General features: G+C 42.5%; 1 protein-coding gene across 2 annotated transcripts in view; it reads right to left on the reverse strand.

The window, feature by feature from the left end:
- Positions 1-7,909: 7,909 nt before the first annotated feature.
- FAM151B (family with sequence similarity 151 member B) overlaps positions 7,910-15,757 on the reverse strand; it is a 29,035-nt gene continuing 21,187 nt past the window's right edge. For both annotated transcript variants that reach the window (XM_080925255.1, XM_080925256.1), the window contains exon 6: positions 7,910-8,382. In XM_080925255.1, the coding sequence (XP_080781381.1) occupies positions 8,229-8,382 (154 nt within the window). In that variant the 3' untranslated portion in view covers positions 7,910-8,228. The remainder of the gene's footprint in view (positions 8,383-15,757) is intronic.

Consider the following 15,757-nt stretch of genomic DNA (forward strand, 5'->3'; position numbering starts at 1 on the left):
TGAATTCCTTTCGCAGGTTTTAATATCACAAAGAGTGCTTGACCTCAGATGGTAAGGAGACAGTTTGGAAGGATATGTAAATAGAGTAATTCGTTATCAAGGTGGTATCAATAAAGATTTAAAATATCATTTTGACTAAGTTTTATTTCTCCTTCAAATACTAATAGCATTGCAACACAATTTCAAGGGAAATTGTTCCACACATGTACTTTAAATAACAGAAAAGAGTAATTTGTCATCTCAACATGAAAACACAATTTAACACCATTAAAACGGTGTTGAGCATCCCAAGAGTTTTTAACCTCTAGAAATCCTAAGCACACCTTAGATGCTCTGGTTGTTAGCGTCTAGTAGAGCTACTGCACCAGGCTTCTTCCTCCACTAAAGGGAATGAGTTGCTGGGCACCTATGATGAGGCACCAGTGTTTGCTACGGGAGTCTCTATATGAAATTCAAATATAAATGTGTAACACACACACACACGGATGTACATTACATACAAATAAATGTGAAACATACACACACATCTGGATGTACATTACATACAAATAGATGTTACAATTGCCGCAAAGTAATTTCATCAAGGAATGTTGCAGTAAGTATTAAAAAATAAAAATAATTAAGGTTTACTCTTTACCGGCCCTGTGGTCTCACCCCTCAGGCCCAATCCTGATACAGAGCCGCACACACTTCTGGTGCCTGGTCTGAGCTGCCACCATGGCCCAACTTGTCTGCGCAACTCCCTTCTCTGAAGGTTTTCCTCCGCCTGTCCTCTGCCTCTGTCCCGGGGTGTTTCTCTACCCCAAAATCCCACATAAGTACAACTCTTCAGCCCGACAGCTTTTCATACAGGTTTATATATTCAACTCTCAATCCACAAACACTCTACACAACAAGATTACATCAAATAGACAAAGATACAAACTGCCCTTCAATATAAGATATTAGACCTATTACATCCTTAATGTTCATAGCCATTTAATACCAGTCACTATCACCTGGATCTAGCTGGGCCTTTGGAACCTCCATTCTGCCATGACCTCCACCCTCTCTGTCCTTTGACCTCTCAGACCTCTCCTCTGTCCACCTCCCTTGCCCTGCCCAGTCACTGACTTCTTTATTTTATTAATTAAAATGGGAAAGTTCAGATGAAGTCACCTCTTCAGTATGTGACTAGGCAGCCCTTCTTGGGGAAGTGGAATTAACATTAAAATACAAACAGCTTCAGGGCAATCTACAAAGGAACACAGGGATACTCCTTAAACCAAATTAGAAAATTTGTATTACTGACCGGCAGCTGCATGGGGAACTTGCCCAAATCATGCAGCCCCCAGCCTCACCATTCTTTACCTTTTATGAACAACCCTACATCCTGCTTAGTAAGAACTATTAGCAGAAGCCAAAAAAACAAGGTCTGCCAACCATTCCCAGCAATGCTTTTCAAAGCCAACTCTCCATTCCTCCCTTCCTCCTTATCTTCCTCTTTCTCTCTCCTACTCCCTTTCTTCATCGTTCATTCTTTTGCACCCCACCTGCAACTCTCTGTAGAGTTTCCCTACATTTTTCCAGACTGACCTAAAACTTCTGGGCTCAAGTGAGCCACCAGCCTCAGACTACCAAGGAGCTGGGACCTCTGTGTTTGACTTAAAAGGTTGTTAATTTAATTTAATTTAATTTAATTCAAGGCTTAGTCCAATTGGAAGTCATGATTCTTAGTAGATTAATTGTGTTTATATCACCTTACTTAGTGCCAGTATTCTTTAGATCACATTTATTTTGTTTTGTTGAGATAGCTCAGGCTGGCCTTGAGTTGAAAACTCTCAAGCCTTAGCCTTTGAAATGAGGGAATAACAGGTATGTACTACCATATGTCTTAGTCAGGGTTTTATTGCTGTGAACAGACACCATGACCAATGCAAGTCTTATAAAGGACAACATTTAATCGGGGCTGGCTTACAGGTTCAGAGGTTCAGTTCATCATCAAAGCTGGAACATGGCAGGGTCCAGGCAGGCATGGTGCATGAGGAGCTGAGTTCTACATCTTCATCTGAAGGAAACCAGGAACAGTCTGGGCATCCTCAGGCACCTAGGAGGAGGATCTCCAAGCCCACCCCTACAGTGACACACTTCCTCCAACAAGGCCACACCTCCTAATAGTGCCACTGCCTTGGTGAAGCATATGCAAACCATCATACCACACCTGGCAACTATTTATTTTATTTTTATTTTTTGATAATTTCTTATCTACCCACAGCTGGCTTTTGGATCTATAGTCCAAGTTCCTAGGAGAGCCAGAGCACAGCAAATCTGTCAGATATGGTAGGCTTGCCTGTCAGCCTCCCTAGCTGACACCCTGTCTCTGTGAACCTTCTCTAAGAATCTACAATTCGAGGGAAGGAATGGAAAGCGTAGGCTTGGGAGGATGCACTGCAGATAACAGAAACCACTGAAGGATTCCACTATGCTGGGATGTAGGATTAAATCCACAGTGAGAAGCAGGCAGGGACGCAGCAGGTTCAGTGCATAGGATTAGGATAATCAACAACAAATAAATGAATAGACGGCTTCGGTTAATCACCAACTTGGTATAGTCTGTGTGTGTTGGAACTGCCAATGGGCCTGGATCATATGACTGGAAGACTATTCTGTGTCTACGACTGATCCAGCATTCTTTAGTCAACTGTGAAGGACCTGATTCTGAGGGTGGCATTCAAACCAAAATGTACACGTAAGAAGAGTTGCGGTTTGAATGGAAAATGTTTCCCATAGTCTCCTGTTCTGAACACTTGCTCTATAGGCTGGTGGCGCCATTTTGTGATGCTGGGACGTTTCCCAGGTGGGGTGTGGCTGGCAGAGAAGTCACGTGGCACACACTTTTGCAGGGGACAGTATGAGCCTTGGTTCTGGGTCACTGTCTACACCCTATTGGCTGTACAGGGGACAGCCACAGCCGTGTGGACCCACTGTCATACATCCCACCCCATGGTGGACTGAAACTCTCTCAGACCATGACGCCAAATAAAGCCTTTCCTCTCCCATTGTTCTGTGGGTGGTTTGTCTTGTTGATTCACAATGAATCAATGCAAGAAGATGAAAAATACAATAAAGAGTTTGCAAAACAGTTAAAAGAAAGTAAAAAGTGTAGTATTTAGGGGCTGGAGATATGGCTCGGCTGTTAAGAGCACTGACTGCTCTTCCAGAGGTCCTGAGTTCAATTCCCAGCAAACACATGGTAGCTCACAGCCATCTGTAATGGGATATGATGCCCTCTGAAGACAGAAATAGTGCAGTTATACATTAGATAAATAGATAGATAGATGATAGATAGATAGATAGATAGATAGATAGATAGATAGATAGATAGATTAAGATGTATTTAGCTTGAGAAGAGTATGTTGACATTGGCTGGCTGGCCTTATATACTGAAACAGATGATGATATGACTTAGCCTAGAGTCTTCTAAGTCTTCTAGTGCAATCAACATGACTAGAAAAGAAGCTACTAGAATATATCCCCCAGGGCTGCCAGTCTATGGAGAAGCTTGTCCTAGGGAGACAGAGGTGCCATTCCTGGAAACGTACAAAGAAGATGGCTGTGGGTCAGACACTCACAGGAGGGCCTCTTACTTCTAGAGTGCATAGGGGAAGTTGGATGTCGATTTTGGAATTTCAGTCACGTGCACAGACTTCTGCTTCGTTTTTTGTGCCCCCTCAGTGTTGGTTGGGATTGCACAGGTTTTGATTGGCCAGAAAAACATTTCAATCCAAATCAATTTTCTCAAATTGAAAAATGAGACCACTTACTAGCTGGTTCCTGCAATGTGGATCCTTACTGGGACCAAGAACTTGGAATAAAGGAATAGCTATTACTTCCACTGACACGTGGAAGCTGGTGGAGCAGTCTGGCAAGTGCAGATGTGAGTCTTCTTACAACAGGCAGCCATGATGGAGCAGTTTTAAGAACTACAAAATCAGCAGGAAAAAAGGTGGTGGAACAGAAGGACCTTGATGGGTAAAGCTCTTAAATTTCCATGGCCAGTGATAAAGTTATTTCAGTCTCACACAGGCTGGGGCACCAAAAGGTTGATGTACAACACAAGGAGTGTGTGTGTGTGTGTGTGTGTGTGTGTGTGTGTGTGTGTGTGATGCTGGGGATTGAACACAGGACCTTTCACACGCTATGGTTGTTTGAATGAGAAATACCCCCCACAGGCACAGTATTACAGTACTTTCTTCCTAGTTGGTGGTGCTGTTTGCTGGGTGATCGAACCTGCAGTCTTGCTGGCAAATGTCTGTCACCACAGGAGCTTTGAGGTTTGCCATTGAAGGTATGATGCTGCTGGCGGTCACTGTCATCATTTGCTGTCCCCATCAGGACTCTTGACTCTTTGGAGCTGTAAGCCAAAATACATCCTCCTCACATTGCCTTTGCTCATGGTGCCTATCACGGCAACGGAAGCGGAACCAACACACATTTGACAAGCTCTCTGTCCTGAGCCCACTTTTCCTTCTTTCCTAATCAGCCCTTGAGGAGGCAAGACTTTCATAGCCAAGTATCTTAATTAAAAATTTGAACTTTTAATATGTTCTTTCACTCAGAGAGAGAGAGAGAGAGAGAGAGAGAGAGAGAGGGAGGGAGGGAGGGAGGGAGGGAGGGAGGGAGGGAGGGAGGGAGAGAGAGAGAGAGAGAGAGCGCGCAAAGACCAGTCTTAATCTACAGCAGCAATGAAGCAGAGAAGGCTCAGGCTCCAGACATCAGGGACGAGTTCTCCAGCAAGCCGAGGCACAGGAACAAAGTCAATGGGAAGGCCCTGGGAGACTGACCGGCCCTTGCACACAGACTGTAATTGTGGACTGTGTGGGAAGTTTTATTGTCTAAGATTATGAAAAAATTTAAACTTGCAGTAGAGTCGACTAGGTTTAGACTTAGTGAAAGTTTTGTTCTTTCCAAACTGGTATGAAGGGCATCAGTGACACTCTGAGAAAGAAAGCTCCAGGTGGCTTTTCCCTGTCCTATGCCTGTCAGTCAGGCTCCGTGTTGGTCGCTCAAGTGCAAGCTTCTCTCCGCTCCTTAGTGGACTAGTTAAGGAGCCGCAGCCCCATGATCATTTCTACCGATTCTTGAGCCTCTTTCCCATCATCCTGCTTTGGGCCTTTAGTCCTCTTCTATGTGAATTCAGAGTCTCCTGGTTGGCTGTGCCTGCTTTCCTAACACTCCTAACACTTCTCTGCTTCCAAAGGGCTATATTCCGTGGAGAGTCCAAATGCCTCAGCGGCATCTCAAGGTTTCTTCTCAGCTGTCTGGGGCCTTCCCCACAACCGGGATGGAGTCTCAACATGGAGGCCACAGTGAAATGTTTGTAGAGTTTTGGTACATGGAGATAAAATGTTTGTTCTATTTCCTTGTAAGTAAGCCCCAGGAAACTGGCTAATGGGTATAAAGAAAAGAGACAGGCAAAGTAGAAGTGTAATATGTATGTAGCCACCATAACAGTAGCCCCAGTTCATCTGTGGGACATCAAACCCTAACAGAAGTCTTTCTTGGGCCAGCAGACTCATTTTCTCATTTTCTACAGAAAGAGATTGGGCCCATCTGAATCTTTCTTTTTAACACTCAACTATTCTTGCCCTTGCTCATGAACACATGACTCTTGTGACTCTCAAGACCTTGAAAGCTCCTCATAGGCAGGCTCACATCAAAACTAACAGGGAGAGGGGCACAGCACCTTTCTAGGAATTCACTAGATGCTGATCACTGGGAGAAAAAAGCTCAGGGAACTAAGATACCAAGCAAATCAACAAACTATTCCAAATTACTTTTAATAATAATGTCCCACTGGAGAAATCAAATCCCAATGGCTAATGAGTGGTTAGGGCACACTCACAGGACCAAAAGCAATTGTACATTTGAAAGGCTCTGAATTTTGGAACAATGAAACTTCTTATCAATGGCTCCTCTAAGGTGGGAGGGTCTTGTGAGTTGTGGGAATCAGAACTTAAAGGCTCTGGGACTAAGACACTGACACCCTAGGTCTGGGGAACGTGGACCAGTCAAGTACTCTGTGCTTGAACACCTTCCCAAAATTCTTCTGTGCATGTGAACAACCTTGTACAGAATGCTGTCCCATAATGCTGTTTTGTGACCCACAGCATCTTTCTATATTAGCAAAAGCTGAAAGGGCTGGCTTCTCAGTGCCTGTTAGCAACTGATGCACTTTTGTATACTGAGATCTGTAAAAATGCTATCAAAGTTGTTATGTATACCTTACAACACAGTAAAATGTACCGCTCAGTAATTCCTCCCCCCCATCCAAGCATGCATGGACATTTTCATGACTTCCCCAAACCGCACCACTGCCCATCCAATCCTCTACCCTGAGCATCCATCATTCTGACCTCTGCTGGGTGCTAGACTTTGTACAAATGGATCCACAGAGTGTGTACTCAGTTGTCCCGTTCCTCCTGCGCTGTGTTTACTATTATCCTGCCTGTGAATAGGCGGTTCACACTGTTTTGGGGCTGTGTAGTAAGACCATTATATTTAGCAGTTTCCTTGCTGATGGAAATGTGTTGTTTCTAATTAGGGGCTCAAGATATAACTGCCACCAACATTCTGTCAGAAGTCTTTTTCTGTGAACACAGGCACACACTCCCTTGACTTTACATTTACAGATAGAATGACTGGGTCCTAGGGCAGTTATCATCTTTATTAGATTCCTTTATTAAGACACCCCCCAACAAGTTGTCAGTCCTTACAGTGCCAGCCATTCTGAGACATACGCACTGTTCAATCACTGTACCTTAAATGGTCTTTCCTGGATGAGAGGTAATGCTGTCATAACCTTTCCAGAAAAAAACTTGCTTTGGGCATATAAACATTTTATTTTGTGGTGTTATCTGTTAGTTTTTGTCTCATTTTTAAATTCAGGCTTTTGGTTTGTGACCAGTGTATAGGAGTTCTTTGTATAAAAGAACAGTCCCTTGTCAGATATGTCTCAATGGTGCCTCTGTCTTCTTCTTCTTCTTCTTCTTCTTCTTTTTTTTTAAAAAACTTATTTTTATTTCATGTGTATGGTTGCTTTGAATGTATGCCTGTGTGCCACATGAGTGCAGTAGTTGAGGAGGCCAGAAGATGGCACCAGATCCTATAGATCTGGAGTTGCAGGTGATTGTGAGCCCCGAGTCCTAATTACAGAGCCATGTCTATGGTGTCTTCAATGAACAGTTTGTTAAAGTTGATTTATCTCTGTTTTCCTTCAGAGCCAGTGCTCCCTGCCCTCCTCAGGAGTCACAAGACCTCTCTACTCAAGTGCCTACTAGGCTCAGCTTTTAGGCCTAGGCCACGTGTGTTATTCAGTCATATGTGTGTGAAGCAGTGAGTCATCCCACACAAGTGACCATTCAGAACACACCCTGCAGCAGAACAAATCTTACAATTCCCTTTTATGTGATTTTGCTCCTTAGAACATCCCAAGTTCCTTTTGTGCCTTAATCTGAGTGGTAGCATCTTGAATGTCACTTAACCGTCATATACCATTGTTTTCTATTGTTTAAGTCTTTTAGGCCAGAAAGCTGTTTCAGCAGTGAAGCTTCTTGCTGCCAAGCCAACAAGCTGAGTTTGATCTCCAGGATGCATATGATGGAAGGAGAGAACCCATTCCTCCACACTGTCCTCTGACCTCCACACACTCACCATGATGACACACTTGCATATGCATACAACAAACAAACGCAGAAAAACTTCTCAAGAAAGTCGCTAAGGATTAGATAGAAAGAACTTCATTCTGGACAAATATATTGTACTTCTAATTTCATCCAAAAGTAGTTTATTTATTAATTTGGGTCTCTTTACAAAATTACTGTATGATGATTATAGAGACGTTATAAAGCTTTGAGACAGGGTATCACAATATAGCCCAGGCTGGCCTTGAATTCTTCATTTTCCTGTCTTAGTCCCCCGAGTCCCACATGCTACCATACCTATCTTGAACATTTTTTACTACAACTTTAAAACAATTTTATTGCAGTTGGTTAAAGCCATATACAGTTGGTTAAATGTACTACCACGAGACATTGTAAAGTCAGAGGAGGTGCACATAAGCATTCTGATTAAATAAATTCACCATAAACCAATAACTGCAATTAATACAGCCATCGATTGAGACCAAAGCAGCAAAGGATCATGAAACCAAAGAGAAAGTGATTTAGAAGATATTAAAAATTGTATTCTTAGACTTGGATTCCAATGGCTTGTTTAAATTCATAGCTTTGTGGTTCCAAAATATCATAGAAAACTTGGGTTTTATTAAAATAGTCTCGAATGTAAAGTAAATCTTCAGTGAGATAAATGTCATCTTTTCCAGTCCAAACAGTTAAGCTGTACCTGGATTAAAGCAGAAGTGAATAGGTAAAACGGAGAGACAAGAAACCGATGGAGAATCCCCCCACAGCTCCCAGCCCGCAGCACCAGCACCGTCTAACCACACTGCCCTGCTCCAGGCCTTCAGCAACATCAAAGTGGTCAGCAACAAAACAGATCCCCACTGCTGCTGTATAAATTATGTAATTTCTATATTTCAATTACTAGATGTTCAGTGGCTTAGAGACCCACACTGTAGCAGTGGAAATGAGTCATGTTTTGTAAAAGGAGCCGATGAAAGATTTTGCTGCTGATCAAAGACTCTGTTCCCCAAATAAAATTACGACTGTAAACCTGGGTCTGCTCAGTAGCCTGGTCAGACTGAGACGAAGTGCATGATGGGAAGAGACTGCAGAAGTGATTAAGTGTCACTGTCATTCCCAGCATGCAGTCACTAATGATGGCTCCACTATGCCTTTGAGGTCTTCTCATGAAGTGATAGGATGTCAAGAGATGTCATTAACCAGAGCAGGGTTGGTGAGAGCATCACTGCCAAGCCAGGAGACCTGAGCTCAATCCTAGAGACCCACTGGTGGAAGGAGAGAGAACCAACTCCTCCACAGTTGTCCTCTGACCTCTGCATGAACGTGTGAAGCAGGTGTGACCCTCACCACACGCAAAATACAAAAATAAAATGAAAAAAAAAAAAAAACAAAGGAGACGCCTTTAAAATAAGAATCTATTCAAAGTTTTACACGTGCTTTGTTTCCTTCTCACTGACATGGCTGTGGAGCTGTGTCTGGAAACGGGACACTCTCCAGGAACTGCACCCCCTCCCCCCAAAACTTGTGGGAATCCTGGAGAGAGCTCTAGGCCATTTCTGCTACTAATGACCACACAGGGTGAGTGAGGGGCGTGACTTGGTTAGGCTCCTGGGGAGATCTGAGCAGAAAGACACTCAGCAGAGGGAGAGGCTTCAGACATGGTTATCAGACGTGACGTGCAATGCACTGAGAATTTCAAAGGACAGTGCAGGTCACAGAAAACAAAGAGCAAACATTCACTTTTAATCCTATGTATTTTTTTCTCAGATGGAATTTATTAATTTATTTGGGTTCCATGGTAACGAACCTTATAACAAGACACAGATATGATCATTTAGGTTAGGAAAAGAATTTTCCAGGTCATTTCTGCCTCATTAAATAGCTCTCCATTTTATTAAAACTGAGATGTGATAATAAATAAGATTGTTAAAGGATATCTTAAAACTAGATTCATTTAAATCAATTCTCAGAATATATTTTTAAAAACATCTTTATTGTGAAAAAAATCACAGATGGTATATAAATCACAAATGTCGATTTTTTTAACCAACTATTTATAATTGAATGTCAATGTAACCAAAACACAAAGCAAGAAACTGGGTGGCCGGCACCTGGGGGCATCTGTGTGGCCCTGCTTTGTCACATCCTGTGCCTATATCCTCTTCTCTCAGCTGTTCTACATGATTATAACACTGCAGATTGGTCCCTAGCCTTCTCGCAGGAGATGGAGAAGTATTCTATATGTTCATAAAAGAAGAATTCATAGAGGAGGCAGAAAACAAGGAGAAGTATTTACACACTGAATTTTGGGACGCTCAGCTTCATACAACAAACATTAAAAGGCATGCAAGGTCAGGTAGGTCCTGCCCCCAGCAGTGGGGGGCCTCAGCACCCCAGTGTTTTCTAGGGGGCTCCTCCAGACTCTCCCCCAAATATCAAAGAAGTATCAACTCTAATTCATGCCATAGATCAAGAGATAGCTTCGGGATGTCTCTTGACTGACAGGGAGCAAGGACTTCTTGGTAGCAGATAAAATCTTTTCTAAAATCAATTAAAGTATAGGCCAAAAAGCCAGACCTAGTGAAATACTCCTAATAATGTATCATACTATACTGAAGTAGAACTATAAATAAGTAGCAAGAGAGACCACAGAAAGTAAGCAGACACTCAAATTAAATGTTGCACGTTTGTTATGAATTTACTCCTGAGGATGAAATTCATGACTTTTGTATCCTAGGCAAGCACTCTACTGGCATCCACAGCCCTAAAAACACACTTTTGAACGGACTGGAGGGAGCCAGTGAGACGTGGAAGGCAGTGGAAGTGACCAACAAAAAGAACACACAAAACACCACGATGCAATCTATAATAACATGTGCTAAGTCAAACAAACAAAGCTGTCAGAGCAATACATTTAGTAAATGTGGCTGTTTAAATAAGAACAGACCCGAGAGGCTCACATACCTGACTGTCTGGTTACCAGTTGGTGAGATTATTTAGGAAAGATTAGGTGTGGTCTTATTGGGAGACTCTCTCAAGGGAAAGTGGGCTTTAAGGTTTCAAAACCCATGCTGGGTACAGTTTCTCTCTCAGACCATGTTTTCTTGCCTGCATCCTGCCACAATGGTCATGGACTTATCCTCTAACACTGTAAGCAAGCTCCTGATTAAATGTTTTCTTTTATGTGTTGCCTTGGTCATGACATCTCTTCAAGCAACAGAATACTAAGATGGTAAAGTTACATAATGAAACAACATAAAAAAATCAGTTCATTTCTACACCGTGACAATAAATACAAAAAAAGAAAGTATTAAAATAATTCCAATTCAAGAGCATCATAGAGAAGGAAACAGGAATAAATTTGATACATGAAGTAGACTCTGTAGACTGAGGAAGATGAGAATAAATTAACACTGTTTATCTATCCTACTCAAAGAAACCAGCAAGGTCCTATCAATGTGCCTGTAATCATTGCTGCTCTGTTGCTGGGAAACAACACCATGTTCAAAAGTGGCGAGCTTGCTTAGGCGTACGGTCTAGAGGAACTAGAGCCCTTGCTTAGGCGTACGGTCTAGAGGAACTAGAGCCCGTCATGGTGCGGAGGGACAGCCACAGGTGGTAGACGCCAATGGAGCTTGACGTTAAGAGCTCACATTTCAACCACAAGCACAGAGCAGAGAGAATAAATTCAAAGTAGGACAAGGATTTATAATCTCAAAGCCTTCTTCAAGTGATGAACTTCCTTCATTAACTCTGCATCACCTAAACCTCCCTGAACATGCCCAAGACTTTTACAATTGTGAAGGGGAGAAATGAGAGCATGGTGAAGAAATACCAGGCCTAAGAAAGTTCAAAGCCTAGCAGGATCAAAACACCAGGCACATAGCTCCATGTCTGATATCTGGGCTTACAGAGCTTAGATGCCTCTGTCCCTGCAACAGGCATCTATCTTCTGGGCTAGTTCCACTCCCAGTGTGTGGCTCTTCTTGGTAGCTGTCTCGGGGGTCTAGCATTGCCAACATCTTGTAGTTTCTTGCTGTAATTCAGGCCCTACTTTCACAGGTTTGAGACTTTTCACAGCCTCTTGCCCTCTCTGGGCATTCACACACACAGATTCCAATCATAACCATGAGCATGAAACAGAGAAAAAACCCGATTAGAACTCTATAATCTCAACGCTCACATCTAGGGACATACTCCTCGCCAGGCCGCACCACCCAAACCTCCCACAAACAATACCAGCTGGAGACCAAGTGTTCAAGTACCTAAGCCTATGAGGGACACTTCTCACTCAAACCACTATAGTACCAATGATATTTTTATAGAAATAAGTCAACCTAAAGTTTAAATGGAACCATATAAAGATTTGGATGTCTAAAGACTCTCAAGCAAGAAGAAAAATATTGGAAGCATCACATTCTTGATTTAAACTCAAATTACAAAGCTGCAGTAATCAAAGCCACATGTTAATGTCATAAAAAGACATAGAACCATGAAACAGAGCAAGACAATTAAAAATAGGTCAAGAGATTTACTATTAAATATTAATATTCTTCTGTTTTAGAAAGTAGGAGTACTGACATTATTTCCTTACATGACAAAAGGCAGAGAGTATTAATGAAAGTGAGGCTGCTAAAAGCGACCAATCACTTAGATGGCTAAAGGTTTTCTTTCAAATAGTGTCTGACAGTAAAAGAGAAAGAGCTGCGGCTGCAGCATAATTCGAGTCTGCAGGGCTGGGAGCTCCCGAAGACTGACAGGACACACTCCAAGCACAGGGCAGAGAAAGAGAGTGGTCTTCAACATCTATGTGAATGTAAGACATTCAGAGTGTTTCCCATCTTAACAAATGCAAAGGTGACAACCAGCAGTGTAAACATCCAACAAGAAGTGTTGTAAGGAAGAAAAGGAAGGAATTACTAAGCCATAAGCCAGAGAAATAAATCCAGTCCAAGATCCTACTTAAAGAATTATCATCTAGTCTAGGAATGGGGAGATAAGATAGCCCAGTAGGTGAAAGGTGGCTTGTTTGAGACAGGGTCTCCCTATGCGGCCCTGAACAGGGACGCCCAGCACTCATGTAGGAGAACCTGATGACATAAGCATACTCAGCATGGGGTGGGGGAACAAACCACATCAGGGGGGCTAGCCAGCCTACCCAATCATAAGCACCGGTTCACTGAGAGACACCGACTCAGAAAATGTGGCAGAGAGTGCCTGAGGAAGACACACCATCACTCTCTGGCCTGCGGGTACATCTGCACCACACAGGTACACTTATGAAGATGTACACATGCATACACCACATGTGCAAACTACCTAGTGTAACCAAGAAACTAGTGCCAAAGCTCACTACATTAAGGGACTGAAGACGTGTAGGAAACTGAGACAGTAACTGACTATTTCAGTCAGCTGTAGCTAAATAATTTTAAATACACTGGCAAGATGAACACTTTTCTAAAAAGATGTAATTTCTGAAACTTGGCTTCTAAAGCCATTGAAACAGAAACAAATCAATTTCTAAACAATAAATAGAAAGGTTATTCAAGTTCAGCTTCCCCCAAAGCCTCAGGTTTAGAACATTTCACATGCAGGCCACGTTAATGTTATTTTCCATATCTCTGAATACATAAGAAAGTATGTATTTTATGAAATGCAGAGGACTCTCGTATCTAAAACTGGGGAACCAACTCACGCAGATGAACACAGAGCTGGCACTGAGGCACACATGGCAGGACTGATATGCAATCTCCACATGGGGAAGTGATGGGAGTGTAAAGCCGTGAGAAATAACACATACACATCCTATTAGTAAGCACAGAGGGAAAGACGACACTTGGTGAGGGCAGCCTGGACGGACCCTGCTGTGCAGACCTGGTTGGCCTCAAATGCATAACGATCTACCTGCCTCCGCTGGCCTGCTGGGACTAGAGACGTGTGCCACCACACATGGCCATGCCTGCTTCCGTAGGACCTGAAAAGGCACTTGAGAAAGCTGAACACCCACTGGAAATCGGATGCTTGTTTAGACTGGCATCTTTGAAGGATTTGAAAAGCCTCCACATTAACAATGCCCACGACCACTAATAATCGGACGCTTTTCTCAAATTCTCCTCATGGGCATTATGTCATCATGTGAGAGACTTTTTCTCCTGAGGCGTCCTGTGCAGTACAGAACACACTCAAGACTTCTGTCACAAGATGCCTCCTAGAATCCCTGCTACACACAGAAGTTTGGAGAACCTAGATGTCCTCAGGCATTATCTGCTCCAGAGTTAGCTTTTCCCCTAACTGTGAACCCTTGTTTTGGAAATACTAAACAGCATGCCCTAAAAAAGGGGGAAAGAAATGACAGCTCAAAAGGGAGAGAAAATACTGTTTAAAAAGACTATACCTTTTTTTGCTTTGAAAACTTGAAAACCAACTGAAAGCCATTTAAAATGATAAAAGTACTAGAAGATTTGGACCTAAGCATGTAGAAATAAAAGACCTTCCCATACATAGCTAGTGAACATTACATATACACCATATATAGGAAAGGCATAACAACAGCAAAGGACTAATTCAAAACAGTAACTCTAGGGGCTGCCGTGAAGCCTCAGGGGTTAAGGGCATGAATTGTCCTGGCAGAGAAGCGGGTTTCCGACACCCTTGCCTGCACACTCTGCAATACTCACACATGTGTGCTCCCATGTTCCCACGGTCCCTTGAGTGAACAGACACAGACACACACAGTCTTTAAAAACTCTTTTAGAACACCAGTTCATCAGTAATACAGACCATAAACAAATACAATAGGGATTTGTTAGTTTTTGGAGCTGGGAAGTGAGCTAAGGGCCTCACCCATGCAGCACTCACCAACCGATGGAGGTGATATCATGATCAGGTTTTGTTGTTTTAGCAACTTAGATAAATACCTCAAGGCTTTTGCTCTAATTTAAAATAAATAATAAATTTCCCACTTCTTCCTATCTCAAGCAGTACAAGGCCATTGGAGCTGCAACAATGACAAGGTTGTATAATCTCTATAATTAGAAGTTCGGGGATGAAGATGGCTCAATTAGCCTGCACAATGACAGTCACTGGATAATATCCAAAGCAGTGGCTCTGAACCTGTGGGTCAAGTCCCCTTTGGGAGTCAGGTGATCCTTTCACTGGAGTCACATGTCAGATATCCTGAATATCTGATATTTATATTAAAATTCATAACAATAGCAAGATTACAGTTAAGAAGTTGCACAAAATAATTTTATGGTTGTAGCCATCACAACATAAGGAACCCCATTAAAGGATTACAGCATTAGGAAGGTTGAGAATCACAGGTCCATAGTTTAATTTTACTTAGTTTCGACTCCCTGGCTATCCAAAGACACGCATGTCTTCCAGTTCCCACCTGTACCAGACCCGATCACACACAGCCCGACACCCCAGCTTGACCCCCCCCCCAGGTATTTTGACACAACCAGCTTCACAGGATCACAGGCTCACAGGAAGGAAAGGTTCCAACCATAGACAGGTAGGCAGATGACACCAGAGATAATCAGATAGCAAGAGGCAAGCACAAGAACATAAGCAACAGAAACCAATTTGATTTGGCATTATCAGAACCAAATTCTCCCACCACAGCAAATCCTGAATACCCCAACACAGCTATAAAACAAGATTCAGATATAAACCATCATTTCATGAAGATGATAGAGGACTTTAATAAGAACATAAATAAAGCCCCTAAAGAAATGCATGAGAACACAAGTAAACAAGTAGAAGTCTTTAAAGAGGAAATGCATAAATCCCTTAAAGAAATATGGCAGAACATACTCAAACAGGTGAAAGAATGGAACAAAACCATCCAGGATCAAACAGGTGAAGGACTTGAACAAAACCATCCAGGATCTAAAAATGGAAATAGAATCATTAAAGAAAACAAAAGGGAGACAGCCATGGAGATGGAAAATCTAGGAAGAGAACAGGAGTTACAGATGCAAACATCACCAACAGAATCCAAGAGATAGAAGAGACAATCTCAGTGGCAGAAAATACCATAGAAGACATCATCATAACAGTCAAGGAAAATA

This window comes from Micromys minutus, assembly GCF_963924665.1.
Source record: "Micromys minutus genome assembly, chromosome: 11".
Lineage (NCBI taxonomy): Eukaryota > Metazoa > Chordata > Mammalia > Rodentia > Muridae > Micromys > Micromys minutus.